Source organism: Glycine max, chromosome 19, assembly GCF_000004515.6.
Source record: "Glycine max cultivar Williams 82 chromosome 19, Glycine_max_v4.0, whole genome shotgun sequence".
NCBI classification, from domain to species: domain Eukaryota; kingdom Viridiplantae; phylum Streptophyta; class Magnoliopsida; order Fabales; family Fabaceae; genus Glycine; species Glycine max.
The window spans coordinates 43,727,996-43,750,219 of record NC_038255.2 but is presented as its reverse complement, the minus strand read 5'-3'; the positions used below and the strand labels follow the sequence as shown (position 1 = coordinate 43,750,219).

The following is a 22,224-nucleotide window of genomic DNA, read 5'->3' as shown; positions in this document are numbered from 1 at the left end:
CACCAACAACAAGTGTTCGCAACATAAGGTTTATTTTTACTCAATGCAACTATAATAACTACTTAAAATTGTGTCCCTTTATTTATTGTTTTTGGAGATGATCATGTTGTTTTACAAAGGTTCTATGTGTGTTAAGATAGGGAGAAAGTTTTTGTTGTGTCTTGGGGATCCTTGTAGAGTGAGGGTTGAGATTCTTGCCTAACTGACTGATGCAGATATTGGGTGTAGTAGGTGATTGTAAATAATCTGAGATTATCTTCTTTAGTAAGTTATCGCTGAAACTGAATGTGTCCTTATAGGTCGATTAAGGTCTTGTGCATCATGATCACAAAGGCTCATAACTATAAGTAGAGTAGCTTGAGGAACCAAGTATACCAATTAAGATCCTGCTATTTCGTAGCTAAATTTGACATAATCATACTCATAACTATCCTTAACTAGACACATAATATTAAATTAGAATTATAATTTTTTATTCAAATTCTTTATACAACTCAAACACATATAACAATTATGATTCAAAACCAATTTTATTCTAGCAATTAGAATTATAATTATAATTTCCAATTCCAATTTCATGAGCCAAACAAATCCAAAGGGTATGATTATAAAAATAACAAATACTCGAGATAAAAATAATTAATATGAATTTTTTTTTTAAAAATTAAACACAAAATTGAGAAGAGAAAAATTGTTACCTAAAAGGAAAAAAATATAATTTTTTAAAAATATAAAAATTTGTTAAAAAATGGCCATCTGTTACATAAAGAAAGATTGCAATAAAAATTATTTTTACCCATAGGTTCTAAATTTATAATATAATTTTTTTGTCCAAATATTATAAGATTTTTAATATTCATATACTATATTTAATTATGAAGTTGTTGAAATTTAGATTGGTATTTTTTTCTTTCTTTTAGGGAAGCACCTTTTTTTAATCTCTATGGAGAAGTTTATAAAAAAATGTTCCTATAAAATAAAATAAATCAAACACACATTTATTTTATTAAAATTTTAATTAGTAATTTTAATTTTACACTTTAAGCCTAAAATTACATCTTTCATTTCAAAACATGAACACTTTTTTTTGTTAATTAAGTTTTTAGTCTCAACTTTTTTATATTATAAATTTTGGTCCCTCAAAATATTTTTGGCAACTTTTAGTCTTTCATTAATTTATTATCATCATTTTTAGTTCTTCTAAAACTTTTTGTCTATTTTTAACCTCTTATTTATTTTTATTGTTCAAAAATAGTCCCAAATATAAAATAAACAAGGAACTAAAAATTGAGGACCTAAACACTTAATTATTATTTTTTACATAAAGGACTAGGCCCCCAAAACAGTAACATTCTAATGGCTAGCATGATGAAATTAAATCCTTAAATTGCCGCTAAAAAATTAACACACGTTAATTGCTAAGTTGCTCCACTTAGTCCTTTTCCTAAATTATTGAAGACACCTGCATACGAGTCTGTCGGTTATTTGTTGAGATAATGGACTTTTATTTACGATTGATTTATGAAGTTAGTCTTTCTTTGACATATTGTGACTTGTGTTTATGTGGATCCTATTTTTTTTCTTTTCTAGCAGAGTCTTCAAAACCACTCGAAAGGTTGGGGAATCCCTCTTTGGATTCATCTACGTTTATTTATAAGAGTCATTACGTTTTTTTTTTTGGACTAGAGAGTCATTAGTCACTACTTTTATTTTATTCAAAAAGAAAAATCATAATATTCTCTTGCTTATGATTGATCGGTTTTGAAACATAAACTAAGATATTCAAAACTAACTTACAAATTGGAATGGCATAACCTTCCTACTTCCAATGTAAGAACTAATCTATTGGACTCTTATGCTAAAGAAAATAAAACATCAATTTTGAGAATACTACCACGCTATCACCAAGCCCAAGCTTTCAAAACCTCAAAATTCCCTAGAATTTTTTTATAAAAATTATTAGGGTTTTTATTTTCAATATGATTTCTCAGTGTTCCAATAATCTTCCGCCAGATCTGCCTCTGAATTGTTAGTGAACTATTGTCATCTGTTTTTTTATTGTTCACCAATCTATTGATATCTTCAGTCTTCATATGATCTGAAAGGTTGAGTAGTTGAGTTAAGTAGAAGCCAAACTCTCTTATGTCCTTTCGTCATACTGAAAGGTCAAAGGTGTTTTTTTTCTAGCCCCCTAATCATATGCACTTGATCTTGCTTGAAACTTTTATTTTTTGGGGACCAAGTCTTTATACAATATTTTGTTGCCTATAAGCCCAATCTGGGTGTATGGCTTTGTTGGGCTAAAATTTGAGCCTTGTATTTGGGTGTTACTTGGTGTGCCCAGCATTTTTGCTGGGGCACCTAGCACCCGTGGTGAAATGGTAAAATTGTCCTTCACCCTAATATTATAAAAACTCCTAATTTTTTGTCCGTACAGCACGATTCCTTCTCCTCCTACACCGCCTCTTCCTCTATCATCTTCCTCTGTCATCTTCCTCTTCCGCTTCCTTAGTTGGTGCTTGTTCCTCTTCGTCTACGTCAGTAGTCTATTGATGAGAAGGGGCAAGGGACAGCTTGAATCCAATTCCTACGGTGATGAATAAAAGTGCAATTAAAATTCCTGGGAAGTTATACATTTGTGTATTGATAAACCATGAACCAGAATAGATCCCGCGCTGTTGTTCTTATTCTTCCTCTCCAACAAAAAATTACATTTTCCTGGAAAAACCCCATAGGGATCATCAATCCGTATGATTTTTTTTTTAATAATTTTCTTTCAATTTTTCTTCTTCTAAATTTGTTTTTTTTTTGCAATTTTTGATTTATCAATTATTATTTAAATTGTTTCGTAGTGTAATGTTGTTTTGTAATGTTAATGAAATTTTATAATGTTTTCTGATTTATATGTTAAGTATTGATTTTATTTATAAAAAATATATTAGTTATTAGCAAAATTAGATTAGATTACTAAAATTAAGATTAGATTAAGATTAGATTGGTGAAATAATTAATTTTCAATATTGTTATATTATATTGTCTCACTTTTTAAAAAAATCGAAACAAATATTTAAAAGATGTTGAATTTTTTACTTGTGAAAAAATACTGAAATCATAATTAAAAATAATTTAAATTTTTTAGTTACAATAAATATTTAAACTAAAATTTTTAATAATTAAATTTTTTTATAAAAATATTGAAACATAAATTTTAATTGTACAATAAATCTGTTAGTTATAAAAATTATGAAACCAAAATTTAAAATTTAAAATATGATAAGATTTTTAGTTTAAGATAATGATTGAAATCAAATTTAAAAAATATATTTGATTTACTAGTTATAAAAAATATTGAAACCAAAATTTAAAATATGATAAGATTATTAGTTTAAGATAATGATTGAAATCAATTTTAAAAATATATTTGATTTAGTAGTTATAAAAAATATTGAAACCAAAATTTAAAATTTAAAATATGATAAGCTTGTTAGTTTAAGATAATGATTGAAATCAAATTTAAAAATATATTAAATTTGTTAGTTATAAGAAATATGGAAACCAAAATTTAAAATATAATAAGATTGTTAGTTTAAGGTAATGATTGAAATTAAATTAAAAAATATATTTAATTTTTTAGTTATAAAAAATATCGAAACCAAAATTTAAAATTTAAGATAGGATAAGATTGTTAGTTTAAAATAATGATTGAAATAAAATTTAAAAATATATTAAATTTGGTAGTTATAAAAAATATTGAAACCAAAATTTAAGATTTAAAATTTATTTATTAATCCATATGTTTTAATTTTTTTAAATTATTTTTTTAGAAATATTTTAAAAATTATATTTTTAGAAATTTTTTATTCTTTTAATTTATTTATAAAATTTTATAATTAAGAAAATTTGATATTTAATTGAATGATGTATTTAGATGTTTATTATAATAATTAAAAATTAAATAAATGTGATATTTGATTGAATGATGTATTTATATGTTTTTTTATAGCAATTGATAATTAAATAAATTTAATATTTTTTTACATCTGTAAATACTTATTAAACCTATCATTTTTATTTATAATTTATATATGTAAACAAATTAATTATTATATAAAAAATAATCATCACACAATTTATTATGTAAATTTACATATACATTAAATATAAATTAAAATTTTTTAGTGTTATATATAACGACACTATTTGTTTATAATATAATGTGTCTATTAGCTCAGTTGATTTGAATGTTCTATTAATAATGCATGTGACACACAGATTGTTGAGCCGTATGTGCATACCATTTTGTTTTCTTACCTTTCCTTCTTCGACGATAAAAATCGATAAAAAAAAAACCGATCAAAAATACGCTTCCAAACTACCCTTGTCGAAAGCAAATTCCTCTAAATGACAAAAATTTTACAATCTTGCTATTATTTATAACCGAAAATACCATAAAGATATTTTCGGCATTTTAAAAAATTGCTGGATGACCCAACAAAAATGCTGGGTGTCCCAAACAATTCCCGCAATAGTTCTGTTGCCTTCGAACTGGCTTTTGGGCATGTGTATGAATCTTTTCTTTAACCATTTTTTTTAAATATATATATATATATATATATTCTACTAGAATACTAGAGATTTTATAATATGGAGTGTCAAATTTCATTTGAAAAGCTCCTAAAAAATAAAATCTGTGCGCCATTTTAAAAAAATAAAACCATGTTTTATATTTAAATGGAGGGCTCGGAAAGTTTTTAAACCAACTTTTAAGTTACTAATCTATGATTAAAACATGTATCTTCTATAAGCTTACAACTCCTGTTTAATTTAAAACACCTACGGTTTATTATTTTCTTAGAGATTCGTTAAAAAAATCCAATCCAAAAATGCATAAATTTTAAAAAATAAAACGACACATCATATTCATAATATCGTTGTATACTATCCTTGTTATTTGTTAATGCAAAATGCAGTGAATTTCAAGGTAAAAAACTATTATCTTTATTTTTATATATAAGAATTATAATAAGAAAAGGCATTAATTTATTTTATAAGACCCATTCACTTCTTAAAATACTTCTTACTAAATAAAGAGAGAGAGAGCGAAATAGTGTATTGATAAACATTTATAAGAGAGATTTAATGAAAATTATATTTTTGAAAAATATATAAATTTGGGACAAATTTAGTGTTATCAATTAAATTAATTAATTTATTTAATTTTAATGAATTAGGCAATTGAATCTTATAAATAAGAATTAAAGTAGTAGTTATTTTATATCATGCAATGATTACAAAATAATACTAAATATACAGTAAATACTAATATATCTTAATAAGGTTCATTATTAGGATTTCAAAATAAATGAGACTTGTCTTTATATATTAAAGAGGTGTGTGTATATGAAAATGATTAGAAAATAAACAATTGAAAATTTTAGTTGATTTCAACTCTTTTATTTTGGTGTTCAGAAGTTGATTTTACTGGATTCATACTCGTTTATTTTTTCACTTATTTTTTTAGTGTATATATATATATATATATATATATATATATATATATATATGTATATATATAAAAGATGAGTTTGATAGTTAAGGAAAAAATGAAGAGAAAAAAGGTCGCAGTTCGATTTCTTTTTCCTCTGTAAACTTAACTTTCTAACAAATTGAGATTTTTTGATGAAAAACAATGACTCTATTTCCAATGGATCAAGTACCAACCAAAGTAATTTGAATGGTTAATATATTAACTAACAAAATTAACTTTAATGTTTAATGTTTTTAATTCGTTAATACTGGGGCTATTTTAGTCTAATAAAGGTAATTTCAAAGATTATTCTAATATTTTGTGTGTATAATGACGATGACGAGGATCGAGCCTAAGTTTATATTCATTTTTACCATCGGTAATTGCACATGAGCCTATTAATTTAGTAATATTGACAAAAGAGTCTTGGGCCAAATAATAGTTCGACTTCTTTTTTTTTTTTGGAAAAGGCTAAATCAAATATTATAAAACCAAAGCACCACTTAAGCACAAGTTGTGCCTAAGAGAAAGAAAGAAATTAAAGTTATACAAAAGCTGCAAGTCCGAACACGACATAAAGCAGCACAGAAGCTTATAAACAATAACTACACCAAACATAACCTAATTATATACTCAATAATCCGAACGTATATCACAGCTAGCTATCCCGAAATGTCTAAGTCACAAACCAAGCACTTGCCCAACAACCTGATAAAGAAGTATTATTGCATCATATATAACTGAAATCCCGAGCCTGACTAGAGTTCGACTTAATTTTAGGTTTAATTGTTTAGATGTTTAATTACTAGTGGCTTAAAAGATCATAGCACCAATAATATTCTATGACGAATCATTGTAAATTAAACATCTTAATATTAATAAATAACTGGAATTGGATCCTTAATGGTAATGATGACTCATGAGTGACGACGGATGAGTTACCAACTTACCATATTCAATATTGTTGGGTTAATTTCTGTAAGCTTTTCAATTCGGAATGACCCACCGGCCACCAGTGTTGCATTTATTCGTCCAGAAAAAGAATGTTAATTAAGTTTCCACTGCATTTACTAATCAAACACTTTATTTATTATAATTCATATAACGTTATTGCTCCCTAATTACATGTTTTAATCGTGTCCAACTTTAATTTTCTTCTTGGATTTATGCGTCTGATTTGCAGAACCCTCTCTCAGTTTTAATCGGGTGTGCATGCCCAAATAAAATGGAAATTAATAATAATTTAATGCTGAATATAAATTAATATAATGTTGCGTTAAGTTGGAGTAGAAATTGACTTAAATTCTTTAAACAAGGTCTTAACTTAAGTTTATGAATGAAAAAAATTGCAAATATTAATATCTTATAAATAAAATAATGCTATAATACCATATCCAAATATTGTCCATTGCTATTGCTCTTCTATTAATAGTGTATGGTTTAGATGTGCAAAATTATAGTAAAACTTTATCTTGTTGTATTTAATTCATTTATAACTTAAATATTTATTATTATTTTAAAGATTATTAGTTTAATATTTAATAAATATCTTTTACTAAGATATAAAATAAAAATTTAAATAAAAATATAATTTTCTGTTCGTGATCTATTACATAAAATTTCATAAGCAAGTATTAAAAAATTTAAAACATTTTATAAGTGTTCTTATAATATTAATATTCGCACTGAACATAAAAATAAATAATAATAGAGACTAGCGTGAAATCCCATCTTTAAATTAACTGGCAAAGTCGTTTCTTTTGAAATGTTCTTCACAGGTGCCCACACACACAAAAAAGTATTAACAATTTAACTCTATAAATAATGCATACGTGACCTATATTTGTATAAAAATTATATTGTTACTAAACATTTTTTTATGAGATGAATCTAAATTATTCACAAATAATATAGTTCATCTATATTGATATTTTTGGTATTTAATTACATATATATACGCCGCAGTTTTTGGCATAAACAAAAGAGAAAACAAAGTTGAAATATATATAGAGGTTTTTCAAGCGAGGTAATGACTTTGCAACCTATTTATATAAGAACCAATACAAGAGGGGAGGAAATTCAGAAAAATAGGTATTAGGTCGTGCAATTTAGGGATTCAAAAGCATGATAATTATACTTGACAGAAAAATAACAGTTGTATTCGTTGAACAAATTAACACCGAATTAATGTTATATATATATATATATATTATGATAAATAGTCATTTTCTTTTCTAAATAATAAATTTTCTTTTTGAAAGATAAAAATTTAAATTTTTATCTTTTAAAGTTATTAACTTATACCTATTACGATTAATAAAAGAGCTTGAGTAAGACATTTACTACTACCTAATGTTGTTAGATCCAATTTTCTTTTTTTAAAACATTTAATTATTTTTGTAGAGAACTTTTTTTGACGTGTATACACGACACTATATGTCAGTCTATGTTAATTTTATTTTGTGTATGCATCCATAAAATACTTCATACATGCAGCAGAATTTCCCAAGTTTTTGGCCAAAGATATTTACGTTTCTCTCTCTGTTGCTCCTGACAAAAAAATGTAAAGGTAAATAACTTACATATATAATGTATCATGCATGGTCCTGCTGCTTCCTTTGGACCGGGTCCACTACTAGCAGGCACCCAATGACACATGACACAGGTCACAGGTCACAGGTGGATCCCATTCACGACTCATCTTAAAATAATATTTAATACTCATGTTTTATTATAAAAATTAAATTAAAAGTAAGATTAATATAAAATTTTGAATCTAACATATAAGTTATTTAAATTATTTTAATTCAGAATTAATTTTAAATATTTTTAATGTAAAATTAAATACGTAAAAATATATTTAAAATCAAATTTACACTCAAAATCAGGAAGAAAAGGATACCGTGTTTCAATTCCAGCTGAAAAACTAATACATACACACACCGATAATAAACAACGTATGCGCCTACAGTGACATTAAAGTTTCATTTACCATTCTCAACTGCCCCTCACCGATTACTTTATTTTTCCCTCTATAAAAAACATGCTCCTTCAAACACTCATAGTAGAGTAACCAAAGGAGAGTAGTGCAATAACTCATTGTACGTTCCTAGTGTGTGGGAGACAAAGAAAGATGGCTAAGTGGTGTGTTTTGGTGTTGGTTCTTGCTCTGGCTCTGGCCACAAGTGCCAGAAATGTTCCCAATCCCAAGGATGCTGGTCTCAAGGACCAGAAGAACTTCATCAGCTATGGTGGAGTTGGTGCTTATTCGGGGATTGGTAGCAATGGGCTACCTTTTGGAGGAGTTGGTGCCGGAATAGGTGGTGGTTTTGGCGGTGGACTTGGTGGCGGTCTCGGTGGCCTCGGCGGCACTACCGGTGGAATCGGAGGGTTCGGTGGTACAGGTGGCGGTGTAGGTGGTGGTGGCGTTGGAACCGGCGTTGGTGGTGGCAGCGGTGTTCTTCCTTTCCCTTGAAATGATGAACATGCATGCATGCATGGATGCGTGGCTCCTAGCTTCTTCACGTCTTTCTTTTTCGTTCGGGAAATAATTGTGGTTTAATTTGTGCATGTAAGTGTCGTTAGTCGTTCAAGCTTTCTAGTGTTTCTCTCGCCTGTGGAAAGTAAAAAATAGTTATAATGTGTCATTCTGTCTTTCATTTGCTTAGGTTTTGTGTCAACCATAGCACTCATATACGTGGTTCTTTTACATACGTGGTTCTTTCATTTGGAAGTGATGCAATCAATATGAGTTACATTTACTAGCTACTTGCTTTTTTGCCCGCTCTCTCTATGCCTCCCTGTTGTTGGTTATAAGTTTCAAATTAATGTTCAAGATTATATATATGTTGTGGTAATGAATATTACTTTTAATAAAAATAAATATTTATTTCAAGAATTCTTTTAAAATGTTGATATATATATATATATATATATATATATATATATATATATATATATATATATATATAACTACTAAATCAAAAGATGGTTAAATATAAAGATGGTTACTTTATATTTATATTATCATATTAATATTTGGTAACCTTATAGAAGGTTGTTGGATTTTTTGGACATGTACAGAATCTTTTGTATATATAAGTTTGGGTACCCTTTGTGCCTACATATATTAATACAATTATGTTACTAATTAAAAAATATAAAAAAACTAACCAATTAAAAGAATTCATCTCTATTCGTGCTGTCACTTTTTGTAACGTTTTAAGATTAATCCTTGAAAAAAATTCACATGACTTATATATTTAATTGGAGAAACAGAGCCTTTGCATAAGTTTTTTTTTCTAATGATCATGATATTAGTAAAAAAATAATTTTTATCGAAAGTAGTAACTAATGTTCTTTGTAAATCATGAGTATAATATGAATATTCAACACGATTAATTTTATATTTATCAAAATCAAAATTTTATATTATTTAATTATAAGACACAAATCACTATCATATTTTGCATAAGTACAATAGATCAACAAAGAGAATTAGATTGAATAGATAGCTTCCAATATAGCAAGTGATATAATTAGGTGTATTCATATATATACATCAGAAAAGAGGGAGAAATATATGATACGAGAAAAAAAAAGAAAAAAATATATACGAGTGATGTAATAAAAAGGAAAAAAAATAAAAGAATGAAGATCACACAAATATTTGATGTAAGTAAAATTGAGAAGTAAAATACGTTCAAAGTTATTTTTAAAAAAAAAATTGTTTCACATAATTTGTTTTGATGTCTTTACACTTTCTTTCATATTATTTCCTTATATATATAAGTATAAATTATATATTAATTTTGAATAATAATTTTTTATTATTTTGTTTATGTTGTCAATTATTCACCAAATAAAATACAAGATAAAAAAGTTATTATGTACTGTCCTCCTTGTATTGTATCATGTGCATCAAACACACCCTCAAATTTTCATTTTTAATATATTTTATTTGTATGATAAAAAATATATGAAAAGTATAACATTGTTACAAAATCATCTTTTGATGACAATCGCAGAACATCGTATAGGAGAATATAGGATCCATTGGGAATATTAATATTGTAGCAATCATAACTCAATTCTGTATATCCATTTTGATGGAAGATAATTATCCCTTGTGTGTCAACCCAAAATGTCATAAAGGGAAATATTTAAAAGATTAGCAAAACAATTTTTAATGAAAAAAATTTAAGGATACTAAAGGTTCGTTGGGCTTTTAGGAGTGGAAAAAAATTTGCAGTTTATTAATTGTCTTTTTTTTTTTTATCAACTCTTATAACTTAAATATTTTTTTAAAATTTATGAAGTTTTTAAAAATTTTATAAATTCATTTTTTTTAAAATCTTAAAAATCATCACATTCTTATAAAGTCTTTTAAAATTCACAGAATTTTTTATATTAAAATAATTATTTAAAATCCTAATCTATATACCCTATAAAATTTACTAATATTTAAGGTTTAAGGTTTAATCTTAAGGATTTACTAATAACATTATGTAAAGGTACACTAGAATATCTAATAATATAGAGGTTACGTACTTAAATAAATAATTTTTTTACTAATTTATCGGAAAAGTAATTATAAAATTGAAAGTGATGTGTCCTTAATTAAAATAATTAATCAGTCAAGTGATTTTCAAGTCAGCAATATAAAATTGAAAGTGATGTGTCCCTAATGCACATGGATCATTATTAACAGTTGGAAAATAACTTCATGGGTGCAGTCATTCAATCTTCCACCATAAATTCTTATTTATTTTATTTTTCTATTAATATTAATTCTGTTCAAGTAAAGATGTAAATCAAGTTCAAAAATCAACCGAAGAAGATCTATCTATATCGACCCAACTCCTCCACAGCAAGCTGTCTCTGCAATGGCATTAAAGTTTCATTTACCATTGCCAACTGCCCTTAACCGGTTAGTTTATTTTTCGCCCCTATAAAAAAGCACACGACACAGTCTCTGAGAGTAACTAAAGGAGAGTGCAATTACGTAGTGTGTGGGAGACAAAGAGAGATGGCTAAGTGGTGTATGTTGGTGTTGGTTCTTGCTCTAGCTCTGGCTGTGGCCACAAGTGCCAGAGATGCACCCGAAGATGTTGGTCTCAAGGACCAGAAGAACTTCATCAGCTATGCTGGAGTTGGTGGCTATTCAGGAATTGGAAGCAATGGACTACCTTTTGGAGGTGCCGGAATAGGTGGTGGCACCACCGGGATAGGTGGATTGGGAGGATTCGGAGGTCCCATTGGCGGTGGTACTGGTGGCAGTGTTGGAGGTGGCGTTGGCGGTGGTAGCATACCTCATCCCACCCCTTGAGTGAATGAACATGCATGCATGCATGCATATGGAATTTCTCTTTCCGCTTCTTTAATTTGGATTATCTTAGTCGAGCTAGCTTTCTTTTTCGTTCAGGAAATAATTGTGGTTTAGTTGCGTGTCGTTTATCTTACAAGCATTTTAGCGTTTGATTTATTATCGCGCGCCTATTGAAAGCAAAAAAATAGTAGTAGTATATCTTGTAATGTATGTCATTTCTGTCGATCTTTTCTTAGGTTTTGTGTCAAAGTGTCAACCATAGTATGTGCTCATATATATATATGTGTGGTTCTTTTATGGAATATTCACATTTAGCATGGAAGTAATTAACGTAATCAATGAATTCAATTTACTACCTACCTGCTTTTTGTGCGCTCTCTATCTCCATGCTGTTGGACGTTAATTTCAACTTTCACAACAAATGTTGCATTAAAATATACTAGAACAACCAATAATTAAAAAAAATCACAAATATTAAAATATACTGACATTTATTATGCACTTAGTTAACTATCACAACATTATATTACATATAAATCACATGCCTGAACTTTGCAACACTTGGGTGAGTGAAATTTATAATTAACAACATTCAGTACACCACACACAACAAACACAATTAATCCTAAATTTTATAACAATTCTACCCAATATATTCATAACGGGAGACTTGGTTCCCTAATTTACAAAATAAAAGAGACTTGATTGGTCCCCCTTCACTTCATACGTACACTTTTAAAACTAATTACCACCTTATCAGTCCATTTTATTAATATGTAATATATTTTGAAAATATATAAATAAATTTATACTAGCAATTAGGAGTATTGATGTTATTTAAAATTTAGCATATAACATATTATTATATGATTCAATTATTAGATTTAGCAAAGTTTATATTCAATAAAAAGTTAATTATTAAATAGATTTAGTTTCTTAAACTTCTAGAATAAAGTTAATGATCATGTGTCTAGCTTTCTTTCAACATCCATGCGAGTCATTTCATACGAATAAAAAATTATTGCTCTTAGCCTCTCATAGTCGTACTTAATAGTATACATCTCATATAAGCCACAGGATAAATCATAAATCTTAATCGTATAGCAGCAATATATAATTTATACATGTTCTCACAATTTTTACGTATGTACACGAGTGTGTGTGAGAGAGTATACTATTTTTTTTTAATATTTAATATTTTATCTTTTATAATTATTTAAAATACATGCAGTTGCTAATATAAATTAATGCATGAATGTGTGTGCTAACTAAAAAATACAAGGATCTATTATTATAACAACAATTAAATTTATTTTAAAAAATATGTTTTACTAATTTTTGGAATAGTCTTTATAAAATTGAAACTGATGTATTGTTAAAATAATTAATCAATCAATGCTAGTGATAATAAAGTCAGCCATACAGTGGCTTATTTCATAGGAAATGATGAGTATCTAGCTACTTTTTTTTTTTTTTATGTAAGAACTAAGAAGCGAAAGTACAAGAAGAATACAAAGGAAAAAAGCACAAGATTAGAGAAAAAATGAAAGATGAAGTGGAAAGAGAAAAAGGGATGTAACAATTTAGAGACAGAATTTAGATGTAATTTTTTAAGTAATTTTTTTCTTTGGTATAAATTTCTTATTAGAATTGAAGGTTACGTCTGAAATTTTAATGCAAACTTTTTTTATTAATCATATGTATTATTTAAATAACACTTTAATTTAATTCAAGAACAACATAAAAAAATATCAAAAACATCAAAAGAACTAAACTTGTGTTTTTCTTTATAACGATAAAAGAGGTAAAATATGCTGTTATTTTCTGTATACCTATGAAATTTCCCTTTCCTTTCAGGCCTGAAAGTAAATAGAGGGCCATACATTAGCTTTATAGCCACATGTTTTTATTGTACGGATGTATTTCATAGAGGCAAATTAATCAGAAAAAAATAGATCTTGTAGTATTGGTATATATAAGTTCTTCAGTTTTTAAAAGATGATAGAAAATAAAAAATAGTGTTGACTATTGAATGTAGTACTATAACTTTTTTCCGTAAGAATTAATTCGGTGGTCATCAGGAATTTACTATATTATTTTTGAATTTATACGTACATGTCATGGGCCTCATGGCCAACCAGTTATAGTTTGGACCGAAAGAAAATATACATTAGAGTCAAACATTTGGAAGTTCCCTAAAATATATAGACAGGAACATTACGTTATTAATCAATGGAGCCATTGCAAAGGCGAGGGTTCAAAATACTGGATTAATTATCACTATTTGAATTTGAAGGGGGGAATATTCTGCTCTCAGCTTTCTTCTTCCACGTAGTTTATAGCTACTTATATAAGTGGTCCACAACATAATTCGATCCATCGCGAAATATAACTAATGATATCTCTTTCAGTAGGTGCGGTCTCAGTTCTTAAGGCTGCAAGGGAGTAAGATAATCAATATCAATACATTCAAATTAAAATTGGCCAACTTTTATACTAGTACAATAACCACATAAATTTTAACTTATGTATGAGTTAGGTTATGAAAAAAAATTAATTTATTTTCTTATAAAAATTTATCAAGAAGTTTATATATAGATCATATATATTCAAACTTTTTGGACATCAAGTTTCTTATTCCTGCAGGTGTGGTGCCTGCTGAATGCTTACATGTATTAAGTATTAAATACTAATGTCAGAGTTTGGTGAAGTTTTGAATGGAGTAGAAGAAGTTGGGCAGGACCAGTTAAAAGTGTGCAGATGGCACACCAGCTCTGTGTTACATTTACCAGTTCCAGTATTGTGGCACATCTTGCAGATAGTAGTAGTAGTAACAAGTAGCACGTCAATTGAATGATCGAATTGAATAAGAACTTGTTAGGACGTTAACAAGTAGCACGTCGATTGAATGATCGAATTGAATAAGAACTTGTTAGGACGTCAACGTTAGTGAATAACCATCACCTACCTTCTGTTATACTCTATTACAAGCTAGTATCTAACAAAATCATGTTCTTATTACTGGTTTTTTCCCCGCAATTGGAAAACAAAAATGATGCATCATGCATATGTACATACTCATGAGTCATGACATGATGCATGTACATTCTCATAGAAGAGAAAAAAATTGTAGATATAATAGATGAAATAAATAATTTGATATAAAGAAAGATGGAGAAAAGTAAGAAGTGTAAAAAATGATCAGTATTCATACATACCATTTTAATGGAAGGAAAAATTTAATTATTACGTTTAAAAAATAAACACTGTTTAATTACAGTTTTTTTTTATAAAAAAAAGTAAGAAGTGTACAGTAGTGTACACAACAGTACACAATTACAGGCATTCAACAAAGTCAGCTAAATTTTCTAGTTTTCCAATTTTACTTATTTTAAGCTATATAGGTAAAGGTTTCACAGTGAGTCAACTCCATCCATTGTTGATTCATCACTAGTTGCTAATAAAGTAAATTAATCTAACTTGATTTACTTTTTGTGAGCAAATTAAATTAAAAAACTATACGACTTGTAGTTTAATAAGTTTATCACTTTTTTCTCTTCTAAAAAAGAGGTTATTCATGAACTTGACTATGATGTTCAAAAGGGTTTATATAAAGTTTATTTGAGCTTAAAATGTTGATTTCAACTTTTTTAAATTTTATTTTAATAAGTTTGATAAAAAATATTTGTCAATTTTTTTTTACCCCGTTACCTTTTTTATTTTATAAAAAAATACGTTATTATTATTACTTTTTAAGACAAACTCAAAAATTTTATTCATAGGACACAAAATGTGATCCTATATCAATGATATATACAAAAAGATTAGAATATATCCCCCCAATTAATGAACAACCACTAAAGAATATAAAGTAATCTATATTCTCTGTAAACAATCAAGAGGACTTAGGCACCAATTTGGAAATCAAATAATGAACACTTGAGCACGGTCCCTTATATCTAAACCAAACCCAAGACACACCTTGAATATGTTGAAACACGGATTAAATGTCAGGAATTGTCCTTTAAAGATCACCTTATTGCGATGGAACCAAAGACACCAACACACAGCATGCCAAACTAGAAAACGAAAACGTCTCAGCCTTTTTTTGCGAAAAAAGAAACCATGCTACAAAAAATATTGTTGCAGTTAAGTATGCTAAACCAAACTGAAGCCCCACCAACAATACACTGGTTTGGGTGCAGTTCATGGGCATGGTCCAGTCCCTCCCACAATATGTATCTTAAGGATGTAATCTCACTCGAGTAAAATACGATCATTATAACTCAAACAATGAAATTCTCTTCCTGCATGTTTAACATAATTGCATATTGAAGATTTAAACTCAAATTGGAAACTCTAGTTTTTTTAAATAAAATTTGCAAACTTGTAATCTACTAATACAATTATACACATTATTGGTGGGTTGGTGTGTGTAGGGGTTGTAACATAAACCAAAAACTGATCTCAACTCTCAGTCTGTTGCTGATGCAGCAAGCTGCTTTCCCATATTGTAGTTAGTTTTTTTCTGTTTCTTTCCATTTTGCACGTTAAAATTTATTTACTTTTGACTTCTCAGTTCTCATTAATTATTTTCTTAATCTTGAATACGTACATGTCACTTCCGGATATACATGGTCAAAGTTCTCAAAGTAAAATAGTCAACTATATATATGCTGTTTACGATATTTGTGTTAGCTAGAAAAACAAAATGCTGTCAAGATGGGTGAATAATTGTTTCAATAGTTTTATAGTTATGGTTATTTTAAATAATTTTTATTTAAAAATAGTTCTAGTTATAAAACTAGTTATAAAATGAATACTTATTTTTATTCTTTTATAATCAGTTATTTAATTGATTTTAAATATAACTTTTTATACAATTGATTATATAACTAATTCATTCATAATCAATTACATATTCATATTTTAAAAATAATAACTTGTTATATCAAATTATAATTAATTATAGTTGTAGTTATAATATCCACTTATATTCTAATTATTTATTAGTTATGATTATAGTTATGTAAATACTTGAATGATGAGTACCTCTAGTTATGAAAATTGGATTGACTATCAGTTTGATTATGCTATCAACTTGGATAAACTCGATTTTGATCCGATCAAGTTTGATAGACAATAATGACCCAAACCATGTTGACATGTTTTGACATGATTGAGTAGATTTTTTTTTCCTTCCTAAAACAACGTAGATATTTGAAATCTTTTCTATGGTACCCTTTCAAATTTGAAACCCTTGACAAAAACTTTGACAATTCAAATATTGAATGCTTGATATCCATAATATTCCAGCGAAACTTTTTTTTTTTCTTATACGTAAATGATAATTTCAAGGAGAGTTAAGTTTTTATGTCATCATACTGTTTCAGAGATAATTTTGGATTCACAACAATTTCTGGATTTTTTTTTCTTGTCGGTCGTACAGAGGCAATGAAAACAAAGGGCTACCAGGCCCAAGTGAAAGCGGTTTCTGGATTTGAAATAGCAGTAGCAAGTATAACGTGCACAAAGGCCCAAAGGGCCCAAAGGCCCAATTGCTAGCTTTAACTTGTGCACAAAGGCAAGTAGCAAGTATATGTAAATCATTCTAATTTTTCTTCTCTAACTTTCGCATATTCGAAAACCAAAAGCATGGGTCAGGGAACACCGGGCGGTCTGAACCGGCAGGGTCTTCCGGGGGACCGGAAGCCGGACGGCGGCGACAAGAAGGAGAAGAAGTTCGAGCCGGCGGCGCCGCCGGCCCGCGTGGGCCGTAAGCAGCGTAAGCAGAAGGGCCCGGAGGCGGCGGCGCGGCTGCCGACGGTGACGCCGCTGTCGAAGTGCAAGCTAAGGCTGCTGAAGCTGGAGCGCATAAAGGACTACCTCTTGATGGAGGAGGAGTTCGTGGCGAACCAGGAGAGGCTGAAGCCGCAGGAGGAGAAGGCCGAGGAAGACAGATCCAAGGTCGATGATCTCCGAGGTTCTCCTATGAGCGTTGGTAACCTAGAGGAACTCATTGACGAGAGTCATGCCATAGTTTCGTCCTCGGTGGGGCCCGAGTACTATGTTGGTATCTTGTCTTTCGTCGATAAGGATCAGCTCGAGCCTGGATGCGCTATTTTGATGCATAACAAGGTAGGGTTAGGGTATGCTGCTGATTTGTTGAATTGTTTTAGCGTTTTGATTGATTGACTGCCCTATTTTGTGATGGATTTTGGGGGGGGGGGGGGGGGGGATAGGGTTTAGACTTTAGTGGTTAGATTGTGTGTTTGGTTTGTGGGTTGGGATTTTGTGATTTTAGATTGAATAGCTTGGGGTGAGAGACATTGTGATGCAGTGGAGTTCAAATGAAAGCTGGTTTGGTCATTTTGAGTTGGTAGAAAATTGTTATTTCCCCTCTAATGCTCTCTCTCTCAATAGGGTTTTGATTATAATTATATTTTATAGCCTGTTTTGAAAATATATTAAGTTAATCAAAGGTATGCATTAGGTTGAACACTTGACATATTTGGTAACTTTTTGACATGATAATACTGTATTAGGAAGTACTAAAAGTTTCGTTGATAATGGTGCTTGTTGGAATGGTTAATGGGTACACCCTGCTGTTTTTGTTTTGGGCTGCCAGGGGTGGTTGATCTTTCATGTATCTAAAAAATGTTATTAAGAGCTGTTGAATATATATTTTAAGGTTGTTCAAGGGTTTTCTGTTGATGTGGCAACATGTTGGAGATATTGTGTGTTTGGATTTCCATTCCCACATCTTAAACATGGTCCGTTCATTTTAATCCAACCAGAGACAAACTTTTCCGTTTAGGTGTATTGGACTGTGTGTGGACGGTTATTCAAACACACCCATTATGTGTTGCTGTTGTTTGGTGTAGTCTGGGATTGTGTCATGGAAAGTTGTCTCACAATCCACAGAAAATATAAATGAGGAAGTGTTCCTATCTTGTTGAAGAAGTTATAAATTTTGAGAGATGTGAAATAACACATTACTACCTTGTAACTAACTTGTGGACACCGGAACCTGGAAAGAGGGTGAGAAAAGTTGTGAATAAAATATTTTTGTTGAACCATGTTTTTTTTTGGAAAAAATGGACATGGATATTGACATAATTGTTTTTGTATTAAGATCAGTCATCTCTTTTTGTGCAGTTGATATGATTAGATGCTGGAAATGTAATGCTTCTTATCATGTATGGTTCTTTATCAGGTTCTCTCTGTTGTTGGGCTTCTTCAAGATGAAGTTGATCCAATGGTCTCTGTTATGAAGGTTGAAAAGGCACCTTTGGAATCATATGCTGATATTGGTGGTTTAGATGCTCAGATACAGGAAATTAAAGAAGCAGTCGAACTTCCCCTGACGCATCCTGAACTGTATGAAGACATTGGTATCAAGCCTCCTAAGGGAGTCATTTTATACGGCGAACCTGGAACTGGGAAGACGTTGCTAGCTAAGGTGTGCATTTTTTGGGGTTTCTTATATGGGGCGATGGAATATAATCCTGACATGTTTTTTATTCCTCATTTTCTCTGTTTAATAACATGGAGTTTGAAATTCTTTCGCATGTCTTCTTCCACAAAAAAGAGATTTGAATTCTTATCTGCTTTATATGGTTTATGAATTACAAAGTATTTTTTTAAATGTCTGTGTCTGCAAAATTGATTTTTCATGTTACTTGTTTGAAATTCAGTTATTTGCTAGTTATTGATTGGTGGCTTTACGGAAACTGGAGGACATTGCATGAATTTTCTCTTAAGACTTTTCGCTTTCATAATCAATGTACAGAAGAAAAAAGTTCTTGAGTTTTTAAGATATTAACCTGTGGTTGATGAACTTGATAGTAAAGTGAAGCTATAGATATAGAAAAATTCTTTGATTTTGTTGAAATTACAGGGTTTTAGGAATTAAAGGAGGAATTTGAGAGAATAGAGACTGAATAAAATTTTTTTGAGCATTGCAAGGTATTATAATGTTACAAGATATGATACACTGACCTTTATTTATACTATTATTAGATCATAATCCTAAGTAAATAAGGAAACAAATAATAAGATAAGAAATCCTAGGAGATAATAAGGAAATATGAAACTAATCCTACAAGATAACATAAGATACCTTTTTTTTTAAAAAAAATTCTTCATTAAAAATTATATTGATATTATTTAAGCATTTAAAAATCACAGCAAATTTTTTATTCCTGCAGGTGTTAGACATCATTTAATTAACTCCAAACATGGCTAAAAAGTAATGTTTTGCTGTTTGCATCTGGAAACAGCAACTAACAAAACTTGTGGTAATTTTTATCTGTTAAATAATCAGACTTGATGTTGTACCTGATCTTTACTAGAAATGCAGTTTGATCAGTATGAAGTTATGATACACATTTTTTGACATGTCTCATTGTGTCAACTTTGTTTTTATTATTGTGTGTGGGGAACTACAAACAGCACAATCAGTTTGGTCTAACACAAAGGCTTGCTTACTTTCAGGCTGTGGCAAACTCGACATCAGCAACCTTTTTACGTGTTGTTGGTAGTGAATTAATACAAAAATACTTGGGAGATGGTCCAAAACTTGTAAGGGAACTTTTCCGAGTTGCTGATGATCTTTCCCCATCTATTGTCTTCATTGATGAAATTGATGCCGTTGGTACAAAGAGGTAAGTTATCGAGTATCAGCTTCTGGAGTCACTGTTTTAAGACATTTTCTATCCTCTTTTTCCGGATGTAGTTTTTTGTTTTGGGAGGAGGCAGGGGGTACAGGACTGGTAGAAGAGTGATATCATGAGTCAATTCTTATTATATGTCTCTTATATGCTTTGCAGGTATGATGCCCACTCAGGTGGAGAACGTGAAATTCAGAGGACTATGTTGGAGTTGCTGAACCAGTTAGATGGTTTCGATTCAAGAGGTGATGTTAAAGTGATTCTTGCAACCAACAGAATTGAAAGCCTTGATCCAGCCCTGCTGCGACCTGGTCGAATTGACAGGAAGATTGAATTTCCTCTCCCTGATATCAAAACAAGAAGACGCATTTTCCAGGTCGGAATGACTAGTTCTGTGAAAACATGTTTTTGGTTTTCACTGACATATCTTAATATTCCTATTCTACTTAGTTATATCTCACTAAAAGGTCTTATACTTTTGATATTTAGATACATACTTCAAGGATGACATTAGCTGATGATGTCAACTTAGAAGAATTTGTTATGACTAAGGATGAGTTCTCTGGAGCTGATATAAAAGCAATATGTACTGAAGCTGGCTTACTTGCTTTACGAGAACGCCGGATGAAGGTTAGTAGTATCTTCTATATATTTGTAGAGTTATGGCCTAAATAATGTGATCCTGTGGAAATATATTATTGTACTGTTGCTGTTAGGAATTACAAAGTTATTAATATGGACAAGCTCATTTTATGGCTCAAATTCATATATTAAGATAACAAAATATAGCATAGGTTGGTTGGATATTTTAAGTTTAGACATACCAAACTTTCTCAGCCTACACCATTGAAGAAAGTGGCAGAAAAATTGGAGTGAGTTGAGATGTTGGAAATATTGACAAAATGGATCTGGAAAACAATCTCCCTAAATCTATCTCTTGGAATTTGGAGAGAATGTGTGCTAAACAAGGTGTTGGAGGGAGACCATCTGTAATTTCCTGCCCCTGAATGTAAACTAGATATTAGATTTCCTACTGTTTTCCTTGCAAGAACAGGGTTTCACTGAATTGAATCCATCAATTTGCTTTTAATACTGAAGCAAAAACAGTGTGCCAATGAATGCAAGATACATTTTAATTAGATCAATCAGCATTTGTTTTAATATAATTTTTTTAGGCTCCGAGCCTAATTGTTCATATGGAAATATTACTTTGCATTTTATTGGTAACTTGAACATTTTTCTGGACCTAATTGTACTCTATTTTGAAGTGATTCCAATTATACAAGTTGTGGTCTTCTGCTTAGATATTCAATTTTCTATTTTGAAGTGATCCTATTTTGTTTTCTACCTTTTTTTGGAGGGGTGTGTGTCTTTTCCTTTACTCTCATGACCAAATGTTTTTTTTTTAAAATCTTGCTCTTCAGGTGACGCATGCCGACTTCAAGAAGGCAAAGGATAAGGTTATGTTTAAGAAGAAAGAAGGGGTGCCAGAAGGACTGTATATGTGAAGCATCTTCATCATTTACCCCGGCCTTCTTTCTTTATTACAGTCTTTTTGTTGTTCTGTGAACGGATGTTTGTATTTTGATTTGTGGTCGTTTATGGGTCTACATTATCACGGGATTTAATCTCAACTATAGTTACATAGCTTTCTTTGATTTAAAAAAATCGGGAAAATTTTCCTGCCATTTCTTCAT

The 22,224-nt window shown here is 29.6% G+C and overlaps 3 protein-coding genes across 3 annotated transcripts; all 3 read left to right on the top strand.

Moving 5' to 3' along the window:
• The first annotated feature begins 8,581 nt into the window (after positions 1-8,581).
• LOC100777240 (glycine-rich protein 5) lies at positions 8,582-9,295 on the top strand. The gene has a single exon (XM_003554271.4). It carries the CDS (start codon positions 8,661-8,663, stop codon positions 9,000-9,002), a length of 342 nt encoding a protein of 113 aa, XP_003554319.1. The 5' UTR covers positions 8,582-8,660; the 3' UTR covers positions 9,003-9,295.
• A 2,194-nt stretch (positions 9,296-11,489) lies between these two features.
• On the top strand, positions 11,490-12,157 carry LOC100776701 (glycine-rich protein 5). Its single transcript, XM_003554270.5, has one exon. It carries the CDS (start codon positions 11,556-11,558, stop codon positions 11,853-11,855), a length of 300 nt encoding a protein of 99 aa, XP_003554318.1. The 5' UTR covers positions 11,490-11,555; the 3' UTR covers positions 11,856-12,157.
• A 5,300-nt stretch (positions 12,158-17,457) lies between these two features.
• LOC100776168 (26S proteasome regulatory subunit 4 homolog A) lies at positions 17,458-22,215 on the top strand. The gene is made up of 6 exons (XM_003554269.4): positions 17,458-17,993; positions 19,072-19,317; positions 20,352-20,521; positions 20,687-20,903; positions 21,017-21,157; positions 21,952-22,215. Exons 1-6 carry the CDS (start codon positions 17,511-17,513, stop codon positions 22,033-22,035), a joined length of 1,341 nt encoding a protein of 446 aa, XP_003554317.1. The 5' UTR covers positions 17,458-17,510; the 3' UTR covers positions 22,036-22,215.
• Positions 22,216-22,224: the final 9 nt, after the last annotated feature.

Bases quoted from the DNA above. Each gene is read 5' to 3' on its own strand.
- LOC100777240 (XM_003554271.4), top strand. From the start codon at position 8,661: ATGGCTAAGTGGTGTGTTTTGGTGTTGGTTCTTGCTCTGGCTCTGGCC.
- LOC100776701 (XM_003554270.5), top strand. From the start codon at position 11,556: ATGGCTAAGTGGTGTATGTTGGTGTTGGTTCTTGCTCTAGCTCTGGCT.
- LOC100776168 (XM_003554269.4), top strand. From the start codon at position 17,511: ATGGGTCAGGGAACACCGGGCGGTCTGAACCGGCAGGGTCTTCCGGGG. The intron at 19,318-20,351 runs GTGTGCATTTTT...GCTTACTTTCAG, and splicing joins GGAAGACGTTGCTAGCTAAG to GCTGTGGCAAACTCGACATC. The intron at 20,522-20,686 runs GTAAGTTATCGA...TATGCTTTGCAG, and splicing joins GATGCCGTTGGTACAAAGAG to GTATGATGCCCACTCAGGTG.